The sequence below is a fragment of the Etheostoma cragini genome, chromosome 18 (assembly GCF_013103735.1).
Source record: "Etheostoma cragini isolate CJK2018 chromosome 18, CSU_Ecrag_1.0, whole genome shotgun sequence".
Classification (NCBI taxonomy): domain Eukaryota; kingdom Metazoa; phylum Chordata; class Actinopteri; order Perciformes; family Percidae; genus Etheostoma; species Etheostoma cragini.
The window spans coordinates 8,626,503-8,652,228 of record NC_048424.1 but is presented as its reverse complement, the minus strand read 5'-3'; the positions used below and the strand labels follow the sequence as shown (position 1 = coordinate 8,652,228).

Genomic DNA, 25,726 nt, shown 5'->3' with positions numbered 1-25,726 from the left:
CTTGTGTGTGTGTGTGTGTGTGTGTGTATGTGTGTGTGTGTGTGTGTGTGTGTGTGTGTGTGTGTGTGTGTATATAGTGTAAACCCTAAAGCACCCTTATGCTGTGTGTCATCATCCCAGAAACATTATGTCAGCACTCCCTGCTCCACTAACATAATTTTGCACCCCAGGGTGCTTTAAAATCTCATACGATTAAGTTCTCCCTCACACATACTGTACATACACAATATTCACTCTTACATTATGTATTCACCAGCAAAATCACGCTCACACCCTTCCTCACCACTGACTTCTCTCAGTTCAGATGTTCTAAACACATTTCCTATTAATAGAGAATATCAGTATTAATGGTAATGACAAGTGTCCTAAGGTGCTGATGTTGCTAAGAGACTGTTGTATTTTTATCAGATACTGCAGGTCTTTTAAAGCTGGTGCCTTTATATCTTGTTCTATTGCCCCTGTTGCTGGTGCAAAATTAAGATTGATTTCACCATTTAATGTCACCCTCTTTGCTTGTGAAAGCATTTTACCGACTAATACAATTTTATTTCAATTATATGGCTGTAAAGTAAGTCATTTCATTTTACAAATGTTGTTGGCTTGATTTTAGATTTTGTAATTTATTTTTGGACTCTAATTTTCCCCTTTAATCTTCCTCCTCACATTAAATAAAATTGTACCTGGTTTTTTTTTTGGCTGCCTCTACTCTAGACGTCTGATGCATTATTTGTATACACCAGCTGTTTGGTATTTTTGGGAACCAGGCATCTCAACTTTAATTTTTTGTTCTTGTTGCCTAAACCACATATGTTTGATCTGATGGGTTCAGTGGGCTTGAAGAGGTTTCATGTAAAGGGTGTTTACTCCTCATTTTGGATGTCTAAAATTACCATGGTACATATTACCCTGTCTACTTATGAAGTTGTTAGCGAAAATGATTTATACATCCAGCAAAATACTAAGCAACATATTCCTTTGGAGTTGTTCAATATTCACTTTGCTTTAAGCTCTGTTTTCTTCTCCACCAGCATTTCTCATTACAATGAGATGCAGTGATATAAAGAAGCAAAGAAATAAACTAGTATGTTAACATTCCCACTGTGCAACCCCTGTAGATGGCTGACAAATTTAATGTGAGAGCAGTGTCTAGCTTTAGATCTACCTTTATTGAAGTGTTGTTATCATCGATGAGTGTGTCGGTCAGCTCTAGGTGTCCCTCTTCAGCCACCTTCTGAAGTACCATACAGAAAGTCCCCACCAGTCTGCAGGGAAACAAAAATCAGTGAGATCAATACATAGCATCAAATCAATACATGGTGGTCTTTATTTCTTCTCTTCACATCTGTTTTACCGCTGTGTAAATCTTGAATCCCTTTTAGTACTTGTCACATCCCTAGTTTATCTACTTGTTCAGTCAACTAATAAAACACAAATAATATTTTGGCATTCACCAAAAGCATCTGGTCTCCACCCCTCCGTCTCACAGTGTGCAGTTATGAACAGACTGTGGTGATAGATGTGCTGCAACAGACAGACATTGAGAAAGCACTACCACCATACTGCCTTTATCACCAGCTCATTACAGTATGTCACTCCTCAGAGCAATTTAAAGTAAGTAGGTAGCAGCTTACATACACACACACACACACACACACACAAAGTCTTCCTTTCACCTAGCATAAGAGAAGTATGGTGAGAAACAGTGGACACAGATAAAGCTTTTGTCTGATTGGAAATTATAAACACATACTTATACACATTTAAAGAGCCACTGTTATGTGAAAGTTGCTAATACTGATGATCCCACTGAAAATCAATTTTCCAATTCTACAACAAACAAACATTTCAGACAGGTCATTTTCCAAAGCTAATTGGAGCTAACTAATTAACTAACTAAAGCTAACTAATTTCAGTACCAGGCAGTAAATTCTCAGACACTTCTCTTAAGCTATTATCAATGCCCCAAAGGACAAGTAAATACATTAGAACAGACTTGCACACCATTTATTCACCCAGCACTCTGAATGAATGTTATTCTTTGATTTGAATTTAAAAAGGTCTCTCTGTGTGTTTTAATTTGAAAGCTGAAAGCTGCAGAGACCTTGGATTCAGCATATCCGGCACATTTTTTAACTGTAACTATTTTTCTTTTACATAAACATAAAAAAAACACTTTTACAAATGTAGATGCCTAAATTAACAAAATATAAGTCTGACAAGTCAAATTATAACATTAACATCAATTATTAGTTTTTTTTTCTTTGTGGACAGCCTCATGGTTGTATTAATGCATTATTTCAGTATAGTTTTGCCGCATTCAAGTTATATCGGAGTTACTGTAAACACCCGTTTCTAATTTATAAATATTGTTCTTATCAACTTCCAGCAACATCACATATTTACAACTTTATTCTGAAAGCTCCATTACGGAAGAAGCTGAAAACCAAACATGGATAACATGGATGACTTACATTAGTCAAAGTCCTTATTTCAAGGTAATTAAACCAAATGTTTTGGATATAGAGCTTTATTTTCAATGTATTTTTAGTATTTTCAACCCTCAAATAACCAACTCTGCGATTGGGAAGTTTGGACTAGGTTAATTTCTATGCTGCCGAAGGATCCCTCATAGAACTTAACAGTGGGAAGAAACCCAGTACATTCCCTATTCAGCTAGTCAATTAGAGCTGGTGAATAATTTATAGAGTTTCCCCAAAACAGTGTGTTGTTCGCATAGCAATCAGCAACACAAAGAACATGGAGCACAGCCCACAATGAGCCACAGTCATTTCTACTGTAGTGGTCACTAGCTCTCTCTCTCTCTCTCAACTCTCTCTCGATCAACTGTACGGAAAGGATTTCTCATGTTCTTTCTCTCTGCAAATGAGTGTAAAAAATTGTTAGTTCAAAATTGTTCTCTAAATCAAATTCTTGTGTCAGATCATAAGGTCTTGAGTTCGAAACCTTTTGAAAGCCAGTGCTACTTGCAGCTCTGCTCTGATAAATGAAGTTGATTGTTTTAAAGAAATTACCAAAAGAGTTTTAATTACTATCTCGGGCATTAGCTCACTTGGTACAGCATGCACTTTGCTGACTGAGCATTTTAAGAATGAGTCCCCGTAGTGCCAGAGGACATATACATTTGAGATATTCTTGTGTTTTACTTTTGCTCCAGTTAATGCAGCTTTTGGAGCTTTAACATGCATCCTTGAAATCTTGTCGGATCTCACATATATGTTTTACAGTAAATGCATGTTCTTGTGCATCTCCATCTTTCTTTATCTCCATCTACATTATGTCCTCACCTATACTTTCTCTTTCCTTTGGAATTGGTGGTGACAAATTCAACGTACACTTGAAAGTGAGTCTACATTTGTCAGCAGAGTTGCAAAACTTAATAATGAGGTAAATTGAATCCGACAGAACTTGACTTCACTTTGAATTCAAGTTATGGGTTTCAAGTTAAGTATGTGCCCCCCTTCAGGCTCTGGCAGATGCTTTCCTCTGTGAAGGTGAATGTCTGCCAGGCTCCCCAATGAATCACTCCATGATCTACTTTACAGGTTTGACATTACTCAAGAAAAGTCTGTAAGGAACTTAATGGTTTAGTGCCGTCAGCTTTATCTTTGAAGATAAAAAATGTCTCTACCTCTGAGATATAACACTAAAAATACTAACCCACCACAATATAATCCTCTTTTCTTCGTAGACAATGGTGACCAATATGTCCAGCAAACGGTCTATCGTTTGCTTTCAGCTATTGTAACATGTGTACAAGTGCTGAATAATTGATCTGAGCAGGACCTATCATGTTCTGGCTCACTTTTTAGCACTTCAACAGGTGGCATTCATTATTGATTGTAGTTCTGCAAACAATTTACTTTCATCTGCTTTATAATTCAGAGCTCCGTTCCCTTTCAATTTGTATTATTTTTATTTGTGTGCCTCAAGTTTCTTTTGCAAATTGATGCATGACTATGACAAACGTTCTGGCTCAGGTGAACTAGAGAAGACCTTTGAAATGTAAAATATTTTTTCCAAGACAAATAGATTTGTTCTCAAGGTTGCAGTGCACTAATCCACCTCGGCTGCTGGTAACTCAGCTTAAGAACAGTGTGAAAGGAAAATGTTACAGCTGAAAGGTGTGTGTGATTTGGCCGAGGAGCAGCTACTGCCAAGCACTGCCCCCCAACGGTGCACACACACACTGATGTGAACATGAGAAGGATGAATATCTATTGATTTACGTGGGCGCAATCTATACTCCAGTATTTCACACAGACCACAAACAATAGAAGCTATTAAGACTTGTTTTAGGTTGTCAGTGTCCATCAGCGTGTCATGCCAATCTGGGTGTCTGGTCAGAAGCAGTAACATTTCTCTTGTTGATCCTACAATCATAACTGTTGTTCCACGCTCACAACAGCGGTGTTGCAGTAGAAACTAAGCATACAAATGAAATGTAAACACAGTATAACCCACATTTGGTTTATTTAAATGTCAGTCTGTAAAAAATGAGTGGTAGAAAGAAGAAATAATGGGGTTATTGTTTTTTAATGACAATGTCCATCAATATACTGCGCTTTATCACATTAAATGAAAACATTCTCTTGAAAAAAAAAAAATCAATATTGTCAGGCAGTTCTGCTGGTACAAATATGCAGTGTTCATTCCAATGCTTCAGGCATGTGAAAGTCAAGATAAAAGACAGCAGATGTTTATGTTTTTAAGCTTGCATTTAAAGACCAAGCAATAAATTGTTGAGTCTCAATGTGAACAGCATGAAAGGATGATATACTTTTAGAGCTAGTAAAGCCCTGTTGCTGCTAAAACTATATGTCCTGTTGTTACATTAAAACCACAAAGATAAACAAAAACTCAAGAAGGGAATAAAATAAATTAAAGCCGGAGAGAGGGATTTAAATTTTGCAAAGAGCATCCATGCGAATTGTAAATAGTCCTATCCCTGTCCAAGGTTTCTGCTTGTTTAAAGGAAGTTTTTCAGGAACAGTTAACCCTCTCCTCTCTAAGCGTAGCTGCTATGGCACCATTTTGATGCTAATAATCAGCAACAGCACCCAGAGGAGCCTGTTCAGCGGAAGGCTGCTCCATCCCAAGTGTCGGACCAACCAGCTCAAGGACTCCTTTGTCCCTCATGCCATCAGACTCTACAACACACACACACACACACACACACACACACACACACACACACACACACACACACACACACACACACACACACACACACACAAACACACACACACACACACACTTTAACACTGGATCTATTTTTCTTTCTTACTAAAACTGCTGCTGGAATTTCCAATTTCCTCAGGGGAGTCATCCCAAAAGGATCAATAAAGAGAAGTCTAAGTCTGAGTCTAAGTCTATTAAGCCATCACCTGCCATTAGCATTCCAAAACAATGTATAAAAGGCTCCATTACCTTATACCTCACGTTATTGTACCCTAGCTGACGTTTTTCTAAAAATAGGCTAATGATTGTGGCATAAGCACGCCACTTACTGTCCCACAATAGAGGAATTACTGTATAGTACAAGGTATGCTTACAGACAGTTTGGACTTACATTAGCTCTTTAGGTTTAATTGCTAATGTTAACTAGCATGTTAGTTAGCAATAATTCATTTGCCAATGATATCTTCTAACATATACCTACGCTCTCCGTCTCTGATGATTGGTAAAAAGGTTTAAGAAACTGTAAATAAAATACAATTGAATCTCATCTCAGAGGGAACTGGTTTTTGTAAAATTTAAAGCCTATTCTAAAGATAAAACAGGGGAAAAGTCTAAACAGTCTAAAATATTGAAATTGTATACTCACTCTTAAAAGAATAATGAAAGCATTTCAAACATGTTGCAGAGTTTTACATTTCTTTCAAGAAACAGAGCTCACATACCCCCAGAATTTTACAACACATATGTTCTTTTCACTGATCGGTTTGTGCCATGGATTCTGTCTGCAGAAGAGGAAAAATAAGGTTTTTACTATTCAAGGCTGACGTGTGTCCTCAACTCAGCTTGCCATTCAGGTTACACAGGTGGCTACATTTCAGCTCCCTGTACTTCCTCCCCATGCAGAATGTGTTGCTTCAGGTGAAATATGAAATAACATCTGGAAAGTCCAGTTATAGTAGTATATCTGTGAGTTAGGGCTTATCTTCGACAGTGTATTTTACCCTGGTGGAAAGTTATCAGAAGGTATTGCAAGGTAAACAGTAAAATGTGTACTAAGCTTGCTGCAAAACATCTGATCATCTGAAAATAACATTAATAATTCCAATTATAATTCCAAGACCCCCCTGATGTTTCTCAATAGACCCCTTTGGGAGCAACTGACCTCAAGTTGAAGACTTTACTCTTTGCTCCAGTGCTCAGTAACTCACACAGTCTACTCCACAGCGTGCTAAATATAAAAGCATCTTTCAGCCACAGGGGAAAACAAATCATAAAACATGGTCTGTATGCCACAAAGGAACAAAGCCCATCCCGTATCATTGCTTTCTCTTTGTGTTGTGGTAATGTGATATGGTCGCACAGTGTGACAAACTGGCCTTACAGTGTGTTAGTGCAGACAGTAATGAAGCAGATCAGTTATCCTGGTAATGATACTGCTTGTGGACATATGGAGCTTTAATTAAAACACAAAAATGTCAACCTCATAGAGCATTACAGGAAAAGTCAGAGGATCGCCACATTTTATTTCAGCTTGGGTCAAAGTTAGTCAAGCTAGTTGGATTGCAAGCTTTGACCCTCTCTGAATTGTCATGTGTGGCCATCCTGTTCCTGTTGTCCTCACAGGTCACACAAAAAATACAACAGTGGTAAGCACGGACGTATACAACACCACCCACACACACAAAAACATAGACTAACATACTAAGATGTAATGATTGTGTGGGCAACATAACGTGTCCTCAGTCTTGACACATCCAGAGACGCAGCAGCTGTAATGATCTGATCGGATGTGTTACTGACACAGGAGCCGGAGAGGCTTCCTCGCACAACCAGCATATGTCTTACCAGATCTGGACGCATCCGTCTGAGGGGCTACAATGCAAGATACACTTCAAGGGACACAAAGATGAAGAAAACAAGAAAATGAGGAGCAGGAGTAAAGGGAAATTACTTAATTAGGCAGATGTCATCACTATCTCTACACTAATGAGTGTAGGTGATGTTTCTTGATTTCACAGGAGCAGTTTAAATGAAGCTATGGGGCATCGCCGCCCTACTGGAAGAAGTGAGGTCAACTCCCATAATATTTGAAAGTGATGATTGAGACGAGACATTGAAGCATGTGATCCCAGTTGCATGATCCACTTAAGCACCAATGTGTGCTTCTCATGTTTTCATTGTTTGGAGTGTAAAGTGACAAATGTGCCCATCATTGAAGATCTAATACGGTTTCATTACCTCCACTCTCCTCCTGATGTGAAACTTACTCATGGCCAGCTTTGTGGTTTGTAGTCTTTTACAAACAAAACTGAATCAATTTAGTACAAGCTTTTAGGGAATACGAGCGTATTCTCCTTTATCTGGGTAATATGCACCGTGTGTTGGCCTGAATTGGTCACAGGCTGTGACAGGAAGGCAGGAAGTGAGATGAAACAACAAACTGTTTACTCAGAAATGCTGTTTGCTGTGGTAAATGTAGTTTAAGGGCAGTCTGGTAAAAGTGGTACAACCTTACCTGTTTGAGAAAACTTTGCTGTAATTGTACACTTGGATCTCCAGCATTTCGTTTCCATCCAGTTTGCTGGCAATCGGCCATCGAAATACCTGAAAAAAGAGAGAGTATGACCAGTTTAGAAGATAATAGAGCTGCAACTAAAGGTTATATTTATTATCTATTATTATGTCTTATTATTATCTATGTTTTAATTCAAAGTGTATAAAAGTAAAAACGCTTGTCCAGTTAGTCTTCTTCAAATGTCTTGTTTTGTCTGACAAGCAACCATAACAGCTGGAACCAAAAGCACATTTTTGCTTATGATCCACAATTTACCACTCACTATGGAGTAGACTAGTTAGTGTCTAAAATAAGTCCACAAACAGAAGGTCTCATGTCAGCATGCATATGTTCCTATGACAGGGTCCTTAAGTTGAAAAGAATCCCCACCAGCCACAGAGGTGCGGCTCTGAAGGGAATTATCCACTACAATGTTTTATTTATCACCATAAACATCTCCAGGTTTTATAGCACCAACTGGGAATATTGATTAGCTTTTTGATATAACGCAAAACAATAAAAAGCAGCAGCCGTGCGAAACTGTGTGGTAATAAATGTCTTAAAAATGCCTTGCATATCCTTGAGAAAAAGCCCAGGTTGTGAGATGTGTGAAACCAGCTTTGATCGATAACTTCCTTTGGCATTATCACTTTAATTAGCTCAAAAAAATGTCAGGTGGTTCTTTTAAACATAAGGAAAAGGAAAAAAAAACACATCTTTGTTTAAAATCCTTTCCACCAGAAATCTCCTTAGTGATGTCTTTACTAATTGGCTTTGTCAGGCTGATCAAACACTCCGTATGCTACTTTGACTGCTTTCTCACACCAGTAAGCACACAGTACATCTCTCGGGAAGGGCCTGTCGTGGAAATGACATAAAGCCTGAGTCTGTGTATTAGCCGAGAGTTATTTTATCAGGAGTACAGTCAAATAGGTAGATGATCTGTGATCAATTACAGTACTTGTCTACGTGACAATAATACTACAGCTATGTCACTGGCTGATAAGAGTCTTTATAAATCACATCAGTTGTAGGACCAAATAATATGTAAAAAGTACTTTATAAAGTAAATGATGACTTTTTCCGCATCAACAGTAGCTATAAAAAGCATATTTATGGTATGGTGGATTTTAAAACAGCACAAATCATGTATGCCTATACAGTACATGATGTATAGAAAAATAACAAAAATAAATAAGTAGATATTACTTTGTGGAAGTATCTTAACATTGCTCACAGTTGTGACAGAAACTGTCCCGCACACTTTGTAAGTTAAAAGTTAAAATAGTTGAATAAACAAATATAAAATCTATAAATCAGAATTGCATGATGACATTAGTATGATAGGACTACTGTCATACTTATCAATTTTGCATTCTTTTCTTTTCTGTTTTTTTTGTTTGTTTGTCCATCTGTTTTTTTCCTTTAATTCCAGACTGTTGGTATAATTATTTATAGAACAAAATAAAAACTTAAATTTCAATATTTCCGGAAATGTTCCACAGTTAAAAATGTTAAACGTACATTAACAACTCTCTTAAACTAATTAATGCTCAAATCAGCAGCAAAATATATCCCAGACTCCCTTGGGGTTTGCTGCTACAGTGTGATGGATGTGCTTAAAGCATCTGAACAATTAAAAACAAGTCCTATTGCAAGCATTAAAATGTAGTCAAGTCTACCAAAAAATTGCAATGTATTACTCAGCTCTCCTGTGTTTAACTATGACAAGGTAGAATTCCGTAAAATTAAGTAAATACAAACAATAAAAAAAAGCATTCATTAAGAAGATTAAAAACATGATGAATTAATGAGTTGATTCACATTCAGTAAATCCTCTCTGAGCCTTATCCTATGTACTATAATATCTTGGGAAGAGGCTCTATGAGGGCAAAGGGTTGCACAGGTGATTTAAAACTCATTCACCCCCTGCTAATATTGGCTTCTCATTGAGGAAAACAGTGCGGGCTGTCAGGCAAGCGATCCATCAGGATTGTCCCATTATCGAATCCCGTGGTTCCAACCTGCTAGTGGTAGACCTGCCTTAAAGGATATGTGGATGTGTGCGTTTGTGTGTGTGCACTGCATTAAACCATCCCTCTGAGCTCTCTACCCTGAAGCCCTGCAGTCGCTCTTCCCAGGCTTCGGCAGCCAGGCATGGCCAGTAGCCTACTGCTGCCTCTTTCTTAGCTGCATTTCACTTGAATCAATCGGCCTGCAAAAACCCTCAGAGGGCTGGCCGTTGGCTGAGATTACGGCAAACACAGCCGTGCCACATCTCATTTACAACTTAAATCACCTCCAGTGAGTTCAAACAGCGAGAGACAGAAGGAAGAGAAAGAGGCCCCAGCATGGTGTTAATGTTGCACGGATGACAGCGCACACTGCTAATGGGGGAAATCACGCCTAATGTGCACATACCGGAGCATCTAATGATCATTTGTGTGGCGGACAAAGACAAATACAGCAAAAACAGACAATACTAGCACAGTCATGGTCGTGATTTGTTAATCACTGTATGTAGCCATGATACACAAAAGAATGTCTAAAATGCATACATAATTCAAATACAAATTATGAAACAAAGTTGGGGGTAGGGGGGAGGCGGGTGCCATTGTCAGAAACAGGTGGGGAGGGGGGAAGTTAGGAGTTAACTAGGCGGATGGAGGTAGGTACAAAACTAGATGTGGACCTTCTGGTTCTGAGGGGAAGGGTCATAAATCAGCGAGGTTGTAGATGGTGTTGAGTGAGAGTGTGTGTGTGTGTGTGTGTGTGTGTGTGTGTGTGTGTGTATGTGTGTGTGCGTGCGTGGTGTCTTTAGCTATTTGTGAGACCTTCTTTACTGTCCAATTCCTTTAACCGATGCTGATTAGCTCCTTCATGCCCGATGATTTTGCTGCTGATCGTTACAATGCTGTTGAAGGGGTTTCAGGTTGATAGCGCTCATCCCTCCAAACCATGCCGTCATATTGAAGCTCAGTATGGAATCCACAAAGAATGGATACAACGCTTGCAGGACTGATGGCTGGCACTTCCTCATCTTTCTGAGGAAGAGCAGGCATGGTTGGCCCTTGGAGAGTATCATGCTCTTCATTGGTCTTAAAGGTGAGCTTTTGATTGATGGTACTGCCAAGGTATTTAAACTCCTCAACGTGCTCTATTCTCTGGTCATTTACTTCCAGAGTCGGGGCAGCGGGCTGGTCCCTCCTGAAATCTACTTGTAGTTCTTTGGTTTTGCTGAGATTTAGGTCCAAGTAGTTGTTCTCACACCACCTTGCAAAACCTTTCCTTACTGATGCGGCGGAGTTAGTGGTGTCAATAGTACTTGATGTACAGCATCCCTGGGTCGGAGCTCCTGCAGTCGTTTGTGTACAGGGGGAACAGGAGTGGTGAGATGACAAATCCTTGTGGTGATCTGGTTTATACGGTTCTGTTAGAGTTGTATTGGCCAAAGCATACCACACACTGTATCTAAAATGACACCTACACACCACTGCAAACATGATAATGTTTTCTTTATCCAACCCTGGGGACTCTGGGAAGCCTCATTCATTTCACCAGAGAAAGAACACATTTTACACATTTTAGTGCACTGACAATACAAACATGTGTATGTGTTGGCGTAGGTAGTAGTCACCTTTACTACACTAATAAACAGATGTAAGAACTTTAAGCTACAGCTCACAGCCATGTCGACTCCATTACGTAGCTCACAGCCATGTCGACTCCATTACGTAGCTCACAGCCATGTCGACTCCATTACGTAGCTCACAGCCATGTCGACTCCATTACGTAGCTCACAGCCATGTCGACTCCATTACGGTTCTCTCAGCGCTTTGCTTGTCCTCATTTTCTGCTGTCAAAGACTACTTATCTCCAGAGTAACACAAATGCAGGAATTCAAAACATGAAGGAGTAAGCTGTTTATGTTGCCTGATGCTTTCATAGCCACCATGACAACAAAAAAAGCTTACAGTGGTTTAAATGCCCACACGGTCCAGACAAATAAAATGAGAGCAGAGAAGCCATTAAGGTGAGAGAGAGGAAAGGTTTAGCATGTTTCAGCTGTGCACAAGTTTTAAACAATCAAAAGGAATTTGACTACAGGGTGAGAAAAATAACAACACAATATACTGTACTCTTGAGTAAAATAAATAAATAAAAAGGAGCAATATTTCTCAGAGGAAAGCAATTTCTTACTTTCTAAACGGCAAGTTAAAAAACTTCAAATCTCATATTCTCAGAGATGATTTATCATAATGTTTGCTTCAGCATCGCCATGGTTTCATAAACATTCTTTATGGCATTATGAAATCATGATCTCGATTCACCCGTTATTTAATTTTTTAAATAACTTTGATTTTTTTAATGACTTCAATTCTCATTTAATTTTTACGAGCCGACTGCATCACAAACGCTTCTTCTGTGAGTTCTAAACATAGACTGTGTGAAATAGGTTTTAATGTGCTCCAAGTGCTGCAATGCTCTCCCTTCTCTTCATTGAAGCCTCTATGTTTACAGGCTTGTGGTGATGCGCAATGTGCTATAGGTGCCAAAACAAGTCTATGTTTGTTAATGTCAATTTGTTATGTTTTGTCATGGTTCATGTGTGCAATGAACATTACACTTCATGAGAAAATAATTGTGGCAGAGAACTGTGATATCAATTCTAAGCTAAAAAATCGTGATTAATATTTCCCCCCGAATCCTGCGGGCCTATAGGATAGCGATATTGCTTTCGGCTGACAATCGTGAACAGACACATACTCATACATTCTCAACAGGCTATAAGGCTGCTGGTAGACCAATGAAGATCCCAGAAGTCGTAGCCCAGTCTGTGTCGTATGATCTTAAGGCTACTGAAGTGTATTAAGCTGAATAGTTTCTGCAGTCAAGCAATAGCCAAGTCTTTAAAAGCTCCTTCTTTACCTGATTTATTCCATTTCTTGTGTCTTTATTCCATTTATTGTGAACTCAAAACAACACCCTTCAGTTCACTATTCATAAATTCTCTTCACTCTTTCAGTCACAGTAGGCGAGTATGGACTGTAGGCGTCGTTCAGGAGATTTTTTTTTTTTCATATAGTCTATGATCAGGTCCTAAAGTTTATGTCTATTCTTGACTAAATACCTCAATGTCATTATTGCAATATTTGGTGCTTTTACAAAATAGTTTTTAGATAAATAATCATGGATAATGTGGATATGTTGACTAAGTGGTTAAAGGCAAATATTAAAACAGCTAGAACAGTCTGGTAAGTTCAGAAAATGAAATCACTTTACTGTAATGTAGCCTTTAAAACCATTATCAATGTCAATTTCTTTTTCTATAGCACATTTAAAAACAGTTGACCAAAGTGCTGAACAGGGTCGATGTCAAATACATTAATAACAAGTGTACAAAAATTACAACAAACAAAGTGAATCACAGGGAGACAAACAACAACACTTTAAAACATCTGAATCTTGGTTAACGAAGGTTAAAAGCTACAGCAAAGGTGCGTCTTAAGCAGCGATTTAAACGTTTGTAGGGTCTGTGCAGCTTTAATATGCATGGGGAGGTTGTTCCCTTGGGTGGGGGCGCCCACTGCAAAGGCTCAATCGCCCTTATTAGGGTAAAGCGAACACTTATGCCATACTACGATATAACGATATCCAAAAGACAATATCTAGTTACATATACCAATGGAATATTGATATATTGCCCAGCCCTACTACAACCCTACCCTGCTATTTTTTGTGCCCTCTGCTTTTGGCCCCACCACGCCAGTACATTACACCAGGAGAATTTTGATCTGACTGCAGTTTTAGGGTGGGAAATATTGCACTACTAACATTATCATGAGTAAAACAAAATCATAAAAAATAGCTTCACCCAACCCCAATCTGAGCACAGGTCTAAAAGCCAACAACACGGAAAGACGCAAAGATGTGCTTACACTAACATTGAGTCTGACTCGCTTTGGAAAAATGTATCACAGACTATGTGGATAAAGAAATGCGCAATAGTAATCTGAAAAGCAATCAACATGGACTGTTATAAATAACAACACTTCTTTTAGATTCTCTACTTTTTGAGCTTGTCTGAAGAACATACATTACTATTCCCAGCTCCCCCCCCCCAACCCTCTCTACTGTATGATACACAGCCTAATTGGTGAGTGAGGACAATCATTAAAAGTTACAGATATGACCTCACTAACCGGAAGCCTTGAGGTCACAGTAGCCAATCAGAGGGGCTAAATACTCTGCTGAAGATCAGCTGTTACCACTATGATCCCACGCAGGAGGACTGACCTCAATTCCCCCGCTCACCATCCTTTGATATTTCATGACTGTTGCCATGGACACAGAAAATGAAAACATCTCTACAGCTTGATTAATTATGAATAATATGTTCTATCTTTCATATTCACTCCCCGCAATGGTTGGGAGAAATGTGTTGTACAGTATTTACAGTAAGAGCAGTCTTCATGCAGTGTGTAGACTTTTGTGTTGAGTTTTTCTTGAGGATGCAGTCTTTTGCACTTGGACTGCAAGGCTTAGGTGTATTCTTAAAGGATAAAAGAGATAGGGGTAGACTGCTGAAAGAGGCAGTATACACAGCCTTCTCATTACAGCTGGCTTTACCAGGCAGCTCCATATGCTATAATATTTAGGATGGTGAGTGAAATATTAACAGTAAAATATTAAAATGCAAGAACTTCACATACAGTAATCTTTCATTATTCTGCTTCTTTTGTTTTTTTTACCCTTTCATTTTGCCCCATTTGAATTTGGTTTTAAAGCGCCCATATTATGCTCATTTTGAGGTTCCTAATTGTATTTTGAGGTTGTGCCAGAATAGGTTTACATCAATCAATCAATCAATCAATCAATCAAGTTTATTTGAAAAGCCCTTTACAATAGCCGAAAGGTACCCAAAGTGCTTTACAACAAAGCCATAAAACAATACATAACACATACAAAACATGCAGATACAATTAAAAGTGCTGTAGTGGTGCAGCGCTGCAGGACATTAAAAGCCTTCCAGAAATGCATAGAAAGGAGCAGACAGAAGGAGGACACCTAAGAGACAGTCTTGACCTAGTCAGAATTAAATGCTAATTTAAAAAAGTGTGTCTTAAGCTTCGTTTTAAAAAGGCTGAGGTCAGTAGTGGTGCGGATGTCAGGGGGTAGTTTGTTCCACAGTCTGGGATGGGAGCAGCAACTGCAAAAGAACAATCGCCCCAATGTTTAAGTCTTGACCTAGGGGCCTCTAACATAAACCATTACATGGTTTAATAAAAAATAAAAAATAAACACCATATTTTTGTTGTACTGCACATTGCTGCAGATCCTGTTTCCAACCCGTGTGTTAAGGTCTCTATCAGCTGGCATCACTAGCATGCTACGGTTAGCCACCTTTATCTCAGCTAGTTAAGCAGAAAGCCTTGCAGATTTTGAACAGCTCACCCGGAGACTAAAGGCAGAGGACATTCAGAAACCGTATCTCACCCAAAACAGCATGGATAGTTTTTTTCCCAAGTTTGTCTGCGTGTGGAAGCACCAGAGAAACAAACTAACACCCCAAATCCCAGAAAAGGTGATTTTGTTTTTCATAATGTGGGCAATTTAATTACACAGCAGTTGTAGCCTTTTGAAACCCTTTTGTGAGCCACTTATTTTGGTGATATTCATCTCTTTTGGAAAGTCACACTTCAAAACATTTAATGACCTTGAGTTCAGTTATTATTATAAACTGCACCTCCAAATATATATAATTTTTTACATAGAGGAGGGATACTGTGTCCATCTTTTGTTTACTACATTTCTGTGAATTACATAGCAACACAGTTGAAATACAAAACCTTCACAGTTAAAGGTGCAATATGTAATACTGACAGCTAGTGTTTAAAATAGTTACTGCAGTGCAAATTCAAAATACTGGAGAGAGTCATCTCCCCCACCCCCTCCTCCCACTATGACAGTGAATATCTTTAGATATGAAGCGTTTCAAGACTCTATTTATGCATTGTTAATTTCTAATGAAACACGACAATGTATAAAAGGCTCCATTACTTTGTGGCTAACATTATGACTCCGTAGCAGACGTTTTCGTAAAAATAGGCTAACGACTGCGTCATAACCATGCGACTTACCGTCGCATAGTCGAAAAAATCATCATATTGCCAGGGGACACTCACAGACAGTTTCGACTTACACCAGCTGTTTAGGTTTAATTGCTAACATTAACTAGCATGTTAGTTAGCAGTAATTAGCCTGTGCCTATGTTATCTCCTAACATATACCTAAGCTCTCGTCTCTGCTGACTGGGAATGATTGGCACAGCTAGCAGAAGACTTTGCCCATGTCACACCTACGTTGTCTAGCTCAGTTGGTGGCTGCACCGTAAAGCCTAGCCATCACCGGAAAAGTGCTTATATTTTCCTTAACTGGTCTCCGCACAGAACAAGGGGATCTGTTGGTCCACATCTTTAACTCTCTATGGTCTCACATAGCCAGATATTACTTCACAGCACAGCGGAGTAGCTAACGTTGGATGCTGGAAATATGACACTCACACGGAGCTATGATCCCAATTAACACACACTTCCTCGGCTTACAATTACAGTAGGAACCGCTAAAAATTCCACAGCCTCAACGTCCTTTTCCACCCGACTGAAAACACACCATATAGGCTTCGAATTACGTCAACGTTAAACACATCGCTAACTCACGGTCCTCTCTTCCCAATTTACAGCCCCCTCTCTTGGCTTAAAATAAATAACTCACCGCTGTCGCGACAGCCTGTGGCCTGCTTGACTGGTCCTCCAGTAACGTTAGCACTTTGCAGGGTTAGCATGGCGGCGTACGTTAGCCAGCGCCAGTCTGGATCAATTTACTGGCTGTGTCTCAATTGTTTTTGAGAGTATGTAAACAACTCAGGGACTAGCTATATAATTCAATGTGAGTACACAAATGTTGAAAATTATACAAAATGCCCGTCCCTAGTAGCAGTGGTAAATTGACTTGAAGCTAATGCTTACCTGTTCCGGAGGAAATTAGCTAAATCGACGTCCTTTTGGGCTAAACTAAACTGTCTCAATCTTTCAAATACATCTCCAGATTTTACCCGGGGTTTGTTACGTCTCTGGTCATGCAACTGTTAGAAACATGCCAAGTTTTTTTTAGGTCGGGTAGAATCTAACTCCGTTGATCCCGTTCGTTTGTTTGCTGATTTCATGGTTGTACTAACATTACAGCAGTAGTGCGCTGGCTTTACGTTTTTACAGGTACATATCTGGCAACCCGTGCTTGCTGTCCAACTGGGCAGTTGATAACAACACACAGGCCAAAAGACAAATAGAAATTCCATCGCAGAACGGACATTACAAAAGGAGAAAATACTGGCATTAGCATTGTTGTCAGAAAAGATAGTTTTTCAACTTAGCATGTTCCCTTAATATTTGATGATGCATTGGGGTCATTTTTGGATTTATTACAGTAAATGATTACACATTGGACCTTTAAAACTAACTTTGGAGAACCTTTAAGGTTGTTTTGTTAAGTAGCCTAATTTACTAATTTTGTTGAGACTAAGCTAATTGTGGGATTGTAGTTTTTATTTTGCAGTGTTCTCCATACATTTTTGTGTTTATCTGCATTTACTTTCTATTTTAGTAAAATCTTATTTTATTGAACAACTCTATCTCTCTCTTCAGATGATGATTTACTGACCACTTGACCAACATTTAAGAAGAAGAGAAGTAGCAGTTGCCTCTGGACTCAACAGAAGCTGGAATATTGCTGGTCCTAAAAAATGTTTGACTCTACCACTTTTTTAGATTGAGTACTGCTCCTGGAAGGTGCTTTTCCATATCTGAGTATACTAAATAAATGATGATCTGAGCAAAATATTTTATTTTCTTTAGAGTCGAAAGGGAAGCTAAAGGCTTACATTTTAGTGACCAAAATTAGAACACTAGAATCTACAGTTGGCATACTTACTGTAAACCAATTTAAGGACTTTTTATTATAGTGTGACAAAGCAGAAAAATTAAACAAGGGTTGGGGGGTATTTTTTTGTGGTAGTATTGTCACTTTTTCCTGAGTAAAGGATCTGTGTGTGTGTGTGTGTGTGTGTGTGTGTGTGTGTGTGTGTGTCTGACTGACAGACAGTCTGGATGAAAGGGCATTTTTGATAATCTGGTTCTGCTACTCACAGACATCGCTGCATGGACACCCTACCAACCCCACCTCACCTCACCACTACCACCCAAACCCAGTCTCAATTTACTTTTTCAATTGGACTGTCTGTCCCTGTTTTTATTTCCACCCCAGCTCTGTTTCTCTGGTGTCATGCTCCAATGTTTCTGAATTCATCTCTGTCTCATTTACAATGTGTCAAAAAGGCCATGGTTGCAGACATATTGATTTGAATCCAGTCAGAATCTTTCATTTACTCAGAATATATATTTATAAATGATTGTAGCTGCTTGGATAGGTTTCTATGTTTCTACTGCATCGATACTATCAACCATCAATAAGAAGTATATACTGACAATGTTGCTACCCCAAACTACTACTACAAGTTGAATCCATACAAATTGACTTTTATATAAGGGAAGGCAGACAGTTAAACCAAATGGTAGATATATCTCTACTTGGAATTTAATTCTTCTTCCTCTCTTGAAATGGAGAGGCAGATAGGACAGGTATGTGACTTTGACCAGTTAATAAAGTCTCATTTTGCTTTAAGCTGGAGTGTAATAAATACGCAATTAGCTCACCAGTTTCTGCGGTGGAAGACCAGATGGTGCAGAGATAATGAACAACACATTTGTCAAGTTAGGTGCTTTGCAACTCTGTGCAGGGAGATTTTCTGATAAGTTGGATTTTTTTCTCCTTTTGTTTTAAACAGTTCTATCTTCTGTTCATCTGGTATTCATCTGGTGCGAATGATGAAACAATAGCCCCAAACTGGGTTATTATTTCACATTTTTATTAATTAAAAAACGTGTATTTGTAGAGCACATCTGTGAACAAGGATGATAACAGTTATTGTTAGAGCTGAGCTGCCCCAACTCACAACTTCTTACTAACATACCTCCAACATGTTCTCAGTATAGACTGTTCAGTAGTACAGCAGTACCCTCTTATCATAACTATAGTATGTAGTAGTTTACGGCTAAACATTTCTTACCTGCTGTTTGGTCGCATTTTGCTTCAGATGTACAAACCACTTTCTATCCTATCTCACTCTATTAATCAGCATTTGAATTTGTCATATTGTAGTTTTCTGTTTCTTGTACATTATTTATCTTTGCAGTACTAGTTCATATTTGATAGTTTAGAAACTTGGTGGAAAATGCATTACTTGACTTTGTATACTTTTTTTTATGCCAGTGTTTGGCATTGTGTCACTCTTGAAAGGGACTCGTTAAGGCAGAGGAGTTACAAGTGGATGCACATGGATACACAGAGAATAGCAGAAGACAGCAACGTAAAAATACAGCATTCACTAGAGAAATGTTGTTTTTGTTTTGTTTTTCTATATCTACAACCAGCTTTAAAACAAAATGTCACTAAAATGAATTCTGTGTTTTCTATTAAGGATGCTAACTGTAGATTCCAATATGCAAATCTGGGTGTTCAAATTTCAGCTTTTGCTTCCCTCAATCTCAAAGCAGGCAAAGAATATATTCTGCTCAGATCATCATTTATTCAGTATATTCAGAGATGGGAAAGCACTTCCCTGGAGCAGTACTTACTAAAAAACTGGGGAAGTTCATAAACTATTTTAGGGATCAGCAATTTTCCAGCGTGTGTCGAGCAACTTCAATTACTTTTTCTTACGGTCAAGTGGTCAGTAAAGCATCATCTGAAATATGATCTCAAGACATGGATCACCCTAATGCATGAAGTTATGTTTTAAGAGTCTTTTATTCTCCGGTGGCTCAGTGGATATGAACCCTGTACTACTGAGTATGATGTATATTAGTTTAAAAACCTCAACCTGATAGTGGTATGTTCTCATATTACAGATACTCCTTCCTCAGACCTACTAACTTCTTAAACCTGATTACACCGGCGGTTGGGGAAGTTTTGTGGAAGTGATGTCACTGTGGTCTCTTCCTACTCTCTTTGATTAGCCGCACCACAAACTTGAGTTCAAGCTGATGAGGCTTTCAGTGGTGAATTACGCCAAGAACATCAACAGTGACACAACAACTACTAAAACCCACACTGTCCATTAGAAATTGTTTTTACATACTACTGATTTATTTAGCAAATTAGGTTTTGTGGGTTCATTCTTTTTGTACTGTGCGCAAGTTATAGGTACGGTGTTTTGGGTGGATGGTTGGTGTACAAACCACAGGGTTTTATGCCCTAGCCCAGGTTTCAAAACCTCAATCACTTGTCTGGTTAGGTTTAGGCAACAAAAGCACTTTGGCTATGGTCAAGGGAAGATTGTGGTTGGGTTTATAAATGTTAATAGAGTAAAAATTCCATGTCTCATGCTCCAAATCACTGTGGATGTAGTCTATATTGATGTCGTTTCATTTCCAGGATTGTTTAAGTACCACTGGAAATTAAGCCGGCTGTCTGTCTCCTTGCGTTTTTTTTGTGTTGTCATTTTAAACTACGGTGGATTTGGCAGGACTGTGGTTAACTGCTCCTCAGATCTCTGCAGGGTAAATCCAAACAGCTAGCTAGAATATCTGTCCAATCTGAGTTTTCTGTTGCACAACTGAAACAACTTTGAACGTACACCTTTCCACCAAAATAACTTCCTTCCCAAAGCTATTTTGCAGAGGTGTTGTGTCCCCGTCCAAGACGATTGTGATTGGTTTAAAGACATGCCAATAAACCAGAGCACATTTTTCTCCCATCTCAGAACGCTGTGTGGACTAGCTCCTAGCCAGACCCTTCTTCCCAGTGCTGTGGAGGAAGGTCTGGTGATGCGAGACTGATGTGGATGTTATTAAACCAAGACCATTGTGTTTTCCTGACCTAAACCTAAACAATAGCTGTTAGTGCCTATACATCACCATACTACAAGAAAATTGTATAAAGCCTCCAAGATGGATTGTGGGTAATGTAGGTTTCAATAGGGAAGAATATGTAACAAAAAACAGTATCTCTAATTCTGCTGCAACAATTCTGATAACTGTTTATTGTATAGTGCTCACGTATACTGCTAAATTGGTGCAGTGCTCTTTAAAGAATGTTTTCTCATCGTGGTGATAAATAACAGAATCCATTGAGTTGCAAATTAGTTGTTTACAAACCTAATTTATTAGAGACAGTGCACAATGGCCTAAAAAGACATAACAAAAGTCATGGGACTCAGAATTAGCATTACGTAATTACAAGACTCTCATTAAAAAGTCAGAATGTGCACTTAGTACGCTGTAGGGAGGATGTAGCAGCTGGAGGCTAGTGGAGAAGGAACATTCCTGCACTCATAATGTTTGCATAATAATTCCCCTTTTCTTGTCTGCTGAGTTCAAATCTCTTGACATAAACCAAATAAACACAAATTCCTAATCAAATTCTGTGTGTGCCCCCTCTCTCTCCACACACATTAATATGGATACATACATATGTACAGTAGCTATATCCACAGGCCCGTCTTGAATTAACTCTCTGGTCACATACATTTTTTGCAGGACTTTCAGTTTTTTGCTCCAGTCATGTCTAACTAGTGAGGGGGAAGCCCTGGTGTACTGCAGCTAAAAGCCGAGTCCCACCATGGAATGAATAATGAATACAGATCCCCCCATCCCGTCTATATGCATGCTAGTTCAAAGGAATCCTGCAAGTCCATGCATGAAGCAAAAAGACACACAACTCTATGCTAATGGGCCTCAACTTCAGGGGCTGGACTGAGCTCACTGAGCCATGCAAATGTTCCAGTGCTGAGGATGAAGATGTCAGATGAGGAGGATGTGATGAGGAATTGCTCTGGAGTTTGTGGGGTGGGGGTAGGGGGTGGCTCGAAAAACAGTACACTCAGGCACCAGCAGAATGTAACACAACCACGCATGCACACACACGTATACAAATACACAGACTCAGGAACTAGTGGAAGCACAAGTCGTCCCAAGGGAAGCCTGGACGTTCTATTGATGCTGAGTGATGCTAACGACCTCCCAAGCACTACAGGACCACGACCAGAGCATCGGGTGAGGCTGTCACAAGAGATCACATATCAGAGCCAGCCACTCAGTTCTACACTAGTTTCCACCATTTTATACTGTATACACTGTTGACATATTTCTCCTTTTTGTTTACTTTTCTCTCTTATATTTCACCCATGACGCTATGAAAACAATATTATTTCTGTGTATGTGAGTGTGCGGGTGGGTGTGTGTGACTATGCAAGTTACTAAATGTGTTCTGCTTTTTTGCCATTTTCCTGATTAGACTGAAAACAAAAGCCCTGGTTATCAGCAAAGGAAGCAGCCCTCTGCCTGAGCCCATCAAAGGAAAGCAAGCAGCTCAGAGAAAGAAAAAAACTCCCCTGGGAAGGCACTTTATATGCTTTAGGCCCTCTTTCTTTTGTTTTTCTTATTTCATTCACCTGTTGTTATCCACCACCTCTGTTCGGTCTTTTCCTTCAGTACTTCTGTTTGATCCCCCCAATCCTCCTCTCATATACCCCCTACACTCCCTTATATTACATGCATTTAAATCCATCATAATGCTGGTGTCTCAGTGTGACAGAAGCCTGGAGAAATTCTATTGGGAACATTTCCCAGAATCCCACTGCAGCCTCAAAAGAGATAGATGAACTAGCACCAGAGGGTCTGCAGTGAAATCCTTAAGGTTCTGAAAGGCTTACTCTGGTCTATGTTCATATCCGTTATTATTTCTTTTTCAAATTCAAAGATCTTCAAGTTCTGGCAGAATAGCTATTTAGGGTACCAGCTCATCCTCTCTACAGCAGTGGAGTGTGGAGTTTCTAGTTTAATTACAACAGAAGAAGTGTTCAGTGTCAGGCATGGGTAGAGGCTACTACCTCTGTCTCGCCTCTCAGACCCTGATAGGCCATCAGCGAACAGGAGAGGGCTATTAGGATACACTTGGCAGGAAATTCACCATTTGCAAATGAGAATAAGTAAGATTTTGGGTTAGAACATAATTAGGTGATAAGACGTGAGCCTTGGCTGGCTCATTGATTAGCACTGTCCCCTCACAGCATGAAGGTTTGTGTGGAGTTTCTCCGTGTGTCTGTGTGCAGCCAAGTATCCAATTACATCCATATTGGATGATTCTGAAAATTGCTGTTTACGTGCAATGCCAATGTTAAATGTCAATGCAGGAGGTATTGACCCCTATGTGTTTAAGAGAGTGGGAGTTGAGGTAGTGGATGGGCGTGTGTCAAGTTTAGCTTTAGTTTCCCAGAGTCTAAAGACAAGCACTTGGTGCTTTGGAAATTTTACATTGCTCTTAGATCTACACTGTGTCTAACACAATGCATGCTGGGATAGTGTCAGGGTTCAAATTGATCAATGGATGGAACCTATCCTCTGTAGAGATGCAGAAAGAAAAAGATATCTTTAAATGTAAACAGCAGCGGGACAATGTGTTATAATAATCATAAGACTTCTAATTCAGAGAAAAACATTGCACTACTACAATCACACAAAATCAAAACTCTCTTTATTTGCAATGCCTTTCACCTTTTCCGTCTCTGTGAGTCCAATGTGAGTCCTTTGCTATAGATTAATCGTTCTGGTTCTAGTAGTGGCTTAATGCAGATTTTTGCTGATCGGCTTTCATAACAGGCCAGATGGGTGGCGCATGGCACAACGCTATGAGTCCATGAGGCAAATGTCTGATTACTCAAAATAGTGGGACAATGCTTTGCTGGTGGAAATTTGTTTGTGCAAAACTCATTCAAATGAAATGATAAGTCAAAAGCAATCAAGCTAAAAGATGCTTCCTTCAGAACAGTTGAAGGCATTTAAAAACTTCACAGCAGTTATTGTAATTGAAACCTGATTGTGTAGGTGTAAAATTGACTTCATTATCTACATTGTGTCTCATACTCATTGACTTACCAATAGATTAATTCACAAAACATGCAGCCGGTGAAATCAGTGTATTGTTTTCTGCAGTGTAGACTGAAAGGTTGTGGTTCTATCAAGTGAAGATCTTATTGCATATTGTTATTATCGAGGAGGGTTAGTGTATAACAGGGGAAATGAAGACACTAACCTCATTAAAGTGGGCCTCTTCCTCACAATTCTCTGCCACACGGCTGTAGAAGGACAGACCTGGAAGGTGAGGACCAGAGGTTAGAAACAGATAAATGGTTTCATTATGGCATTGCATATATTGTTATTTAAGTTTGAGACACAGCATGGGCAATTTATACAGCATATGTAAATCAATCTTGATATTTATCTGGTTGCATTATGAGACTGGGTCAGGTAGGTTAAATCGGTCACAGTGTAATAAATAAATTAATATAAACGTTTTGCAGGATTCAAAACAAGGACTAAAAAAGGCAGTAAAAACTAAAATATATCAGATAACAGTGGTAAAAAGGGACTCAAGTATGTACTCAAGTACAGTGTGCTTTCCTGGAAGATTTCCATTTTATGCTGCTTTATACTTTTACTCTATAACATTTGGTACTCATTTTTGTGTTGTTTACCTACTTTTCTTTATTTAAGTTCTGCACATACAATAATCACTTGCCTTCTATGTTTAATGGGCCATGTTTCAAATAGAAATTAATTAATTAAGTAAGGGATCGATTTGCTGAAAGACATTTATCATATATTATTTATATCATATTATCCTGTCTAAAACGTGTTTACATTTGTCACAGTAAAGACCAGTGACAAGACAAATGAATGCCTTAAGTACCTGATAAACAAACAAATGAGACAGGCCGTGTGGAGCCACAGGAGACAAAAAACTAATCCAGATATTTGAATTGCTCCGATGTGACTCATTACGCGACAGAATAAAAACAAAGAGAGAAAAGACTTCTGCAGAGTCGAAATGACAAAAGCAGTGATTATTTTTGCCAAGGTTAAAGAATTTCCATGATTTTGTAATCAGGAAAACAATAATACATTGGTGCAGTGTGTGTTTAAGGTTATACACAGAGGGCCAGTCACTGTACATTAACCAGACTCTGTCATGCATGCTGCAGCCTGTGTTCACCGGGTTGCTTCGTGGTGCCGGACTGCTTTGTTGGAGTAGTTTGCTTTGTGTCCTTTGCCTGAGGCTTTTGTGTGGGTGTTGATATTAGTTTGGGTGCATGTGGACCGCTGATGTATGCTGACACACGTTCAGATGTTTACACACACACACACAGACACACACACACACACACACACACACACACACACACACACACACACACATACACACACAAAACTACAACGTTAATTAATTATAAATTTAGAGCAAGAAGAGAATAGAAATAAAAACATTCTGCCTGGCCCTGATGCGTTATTATTACTTGAAGAAGAAGAAAAAGACACAGACATTTAAAAGCAAAACCTGAAAATAAATATTCTGCTTCATTCAACCTTATAAGTTTAATTTTACCAATGCAATTTTGCCCATTTTGACTCTAGTTCATAGACGTGTTCTCTTTTTCATCACTCCACACTCTCTACAACCTTTACAAAACCCACATACTTGAAATAATTTTAGAAAATAAACACTAGTTAAATGTCACACAGGGAAGGAGACACTATTCCTCCTACATTATTCAAAACCGAGGCGGTCGCTGTAATACCATTTCTTTTTTTTTTTATCCAAGCAAGACGTGGGTTTAGAAAAGCAGATTGGGTGAAACTTATGTAAGGTCCTCCACACCAAACTAAAACAACATTCTGCTAATCAGGTTGCCTTTAGGTCTCGGGTGGAAACAGTGAGAAATTGAATCGGAGAGCCACTGAAAGAACTGACATGTGGTAGAAGAAAGAAAAGAAATCTACATTTTTATTTTCAAGCAGA

General features: G+C 38.9%; 1 protein-coding gene across 15 annotated transcripts in view; it reads right to left on the bottom strand.

Moving 5' to 3' along the window:
• Nucleotides 1–25,726, bottom strand: part of otofa (otoferlin a) — a 70,443-nt gene that overhangs the window by 39,924 nt on the left and 4,793 nt on the right. For all 15 annotated transcript variants that reach the window (XM_034900159.1, XM_034900168.1, XM_034900170.1 and 12 more), the window contains exons 2-4: nucleotides 23,963–24,021; nucleotides 7,715–7,803; nucleotides 1,163–1,262 (exon numbers count right to left, since the gene is read on the bottom strand). In XM_034900159.1, coding sequence (XP_034756050.1) covers nucleotides 1,163–1,262; nucleotides 7,715–7,803; nucleotides 23,963–24,021 — 248 coding nt within the window. The remainder of the gene's footprint in view (nucleotides 1–1,162; nucleotides 1,263–7,714; nucleotides 7,804–23,962; nucleotides 24,022–25,726) is intronic.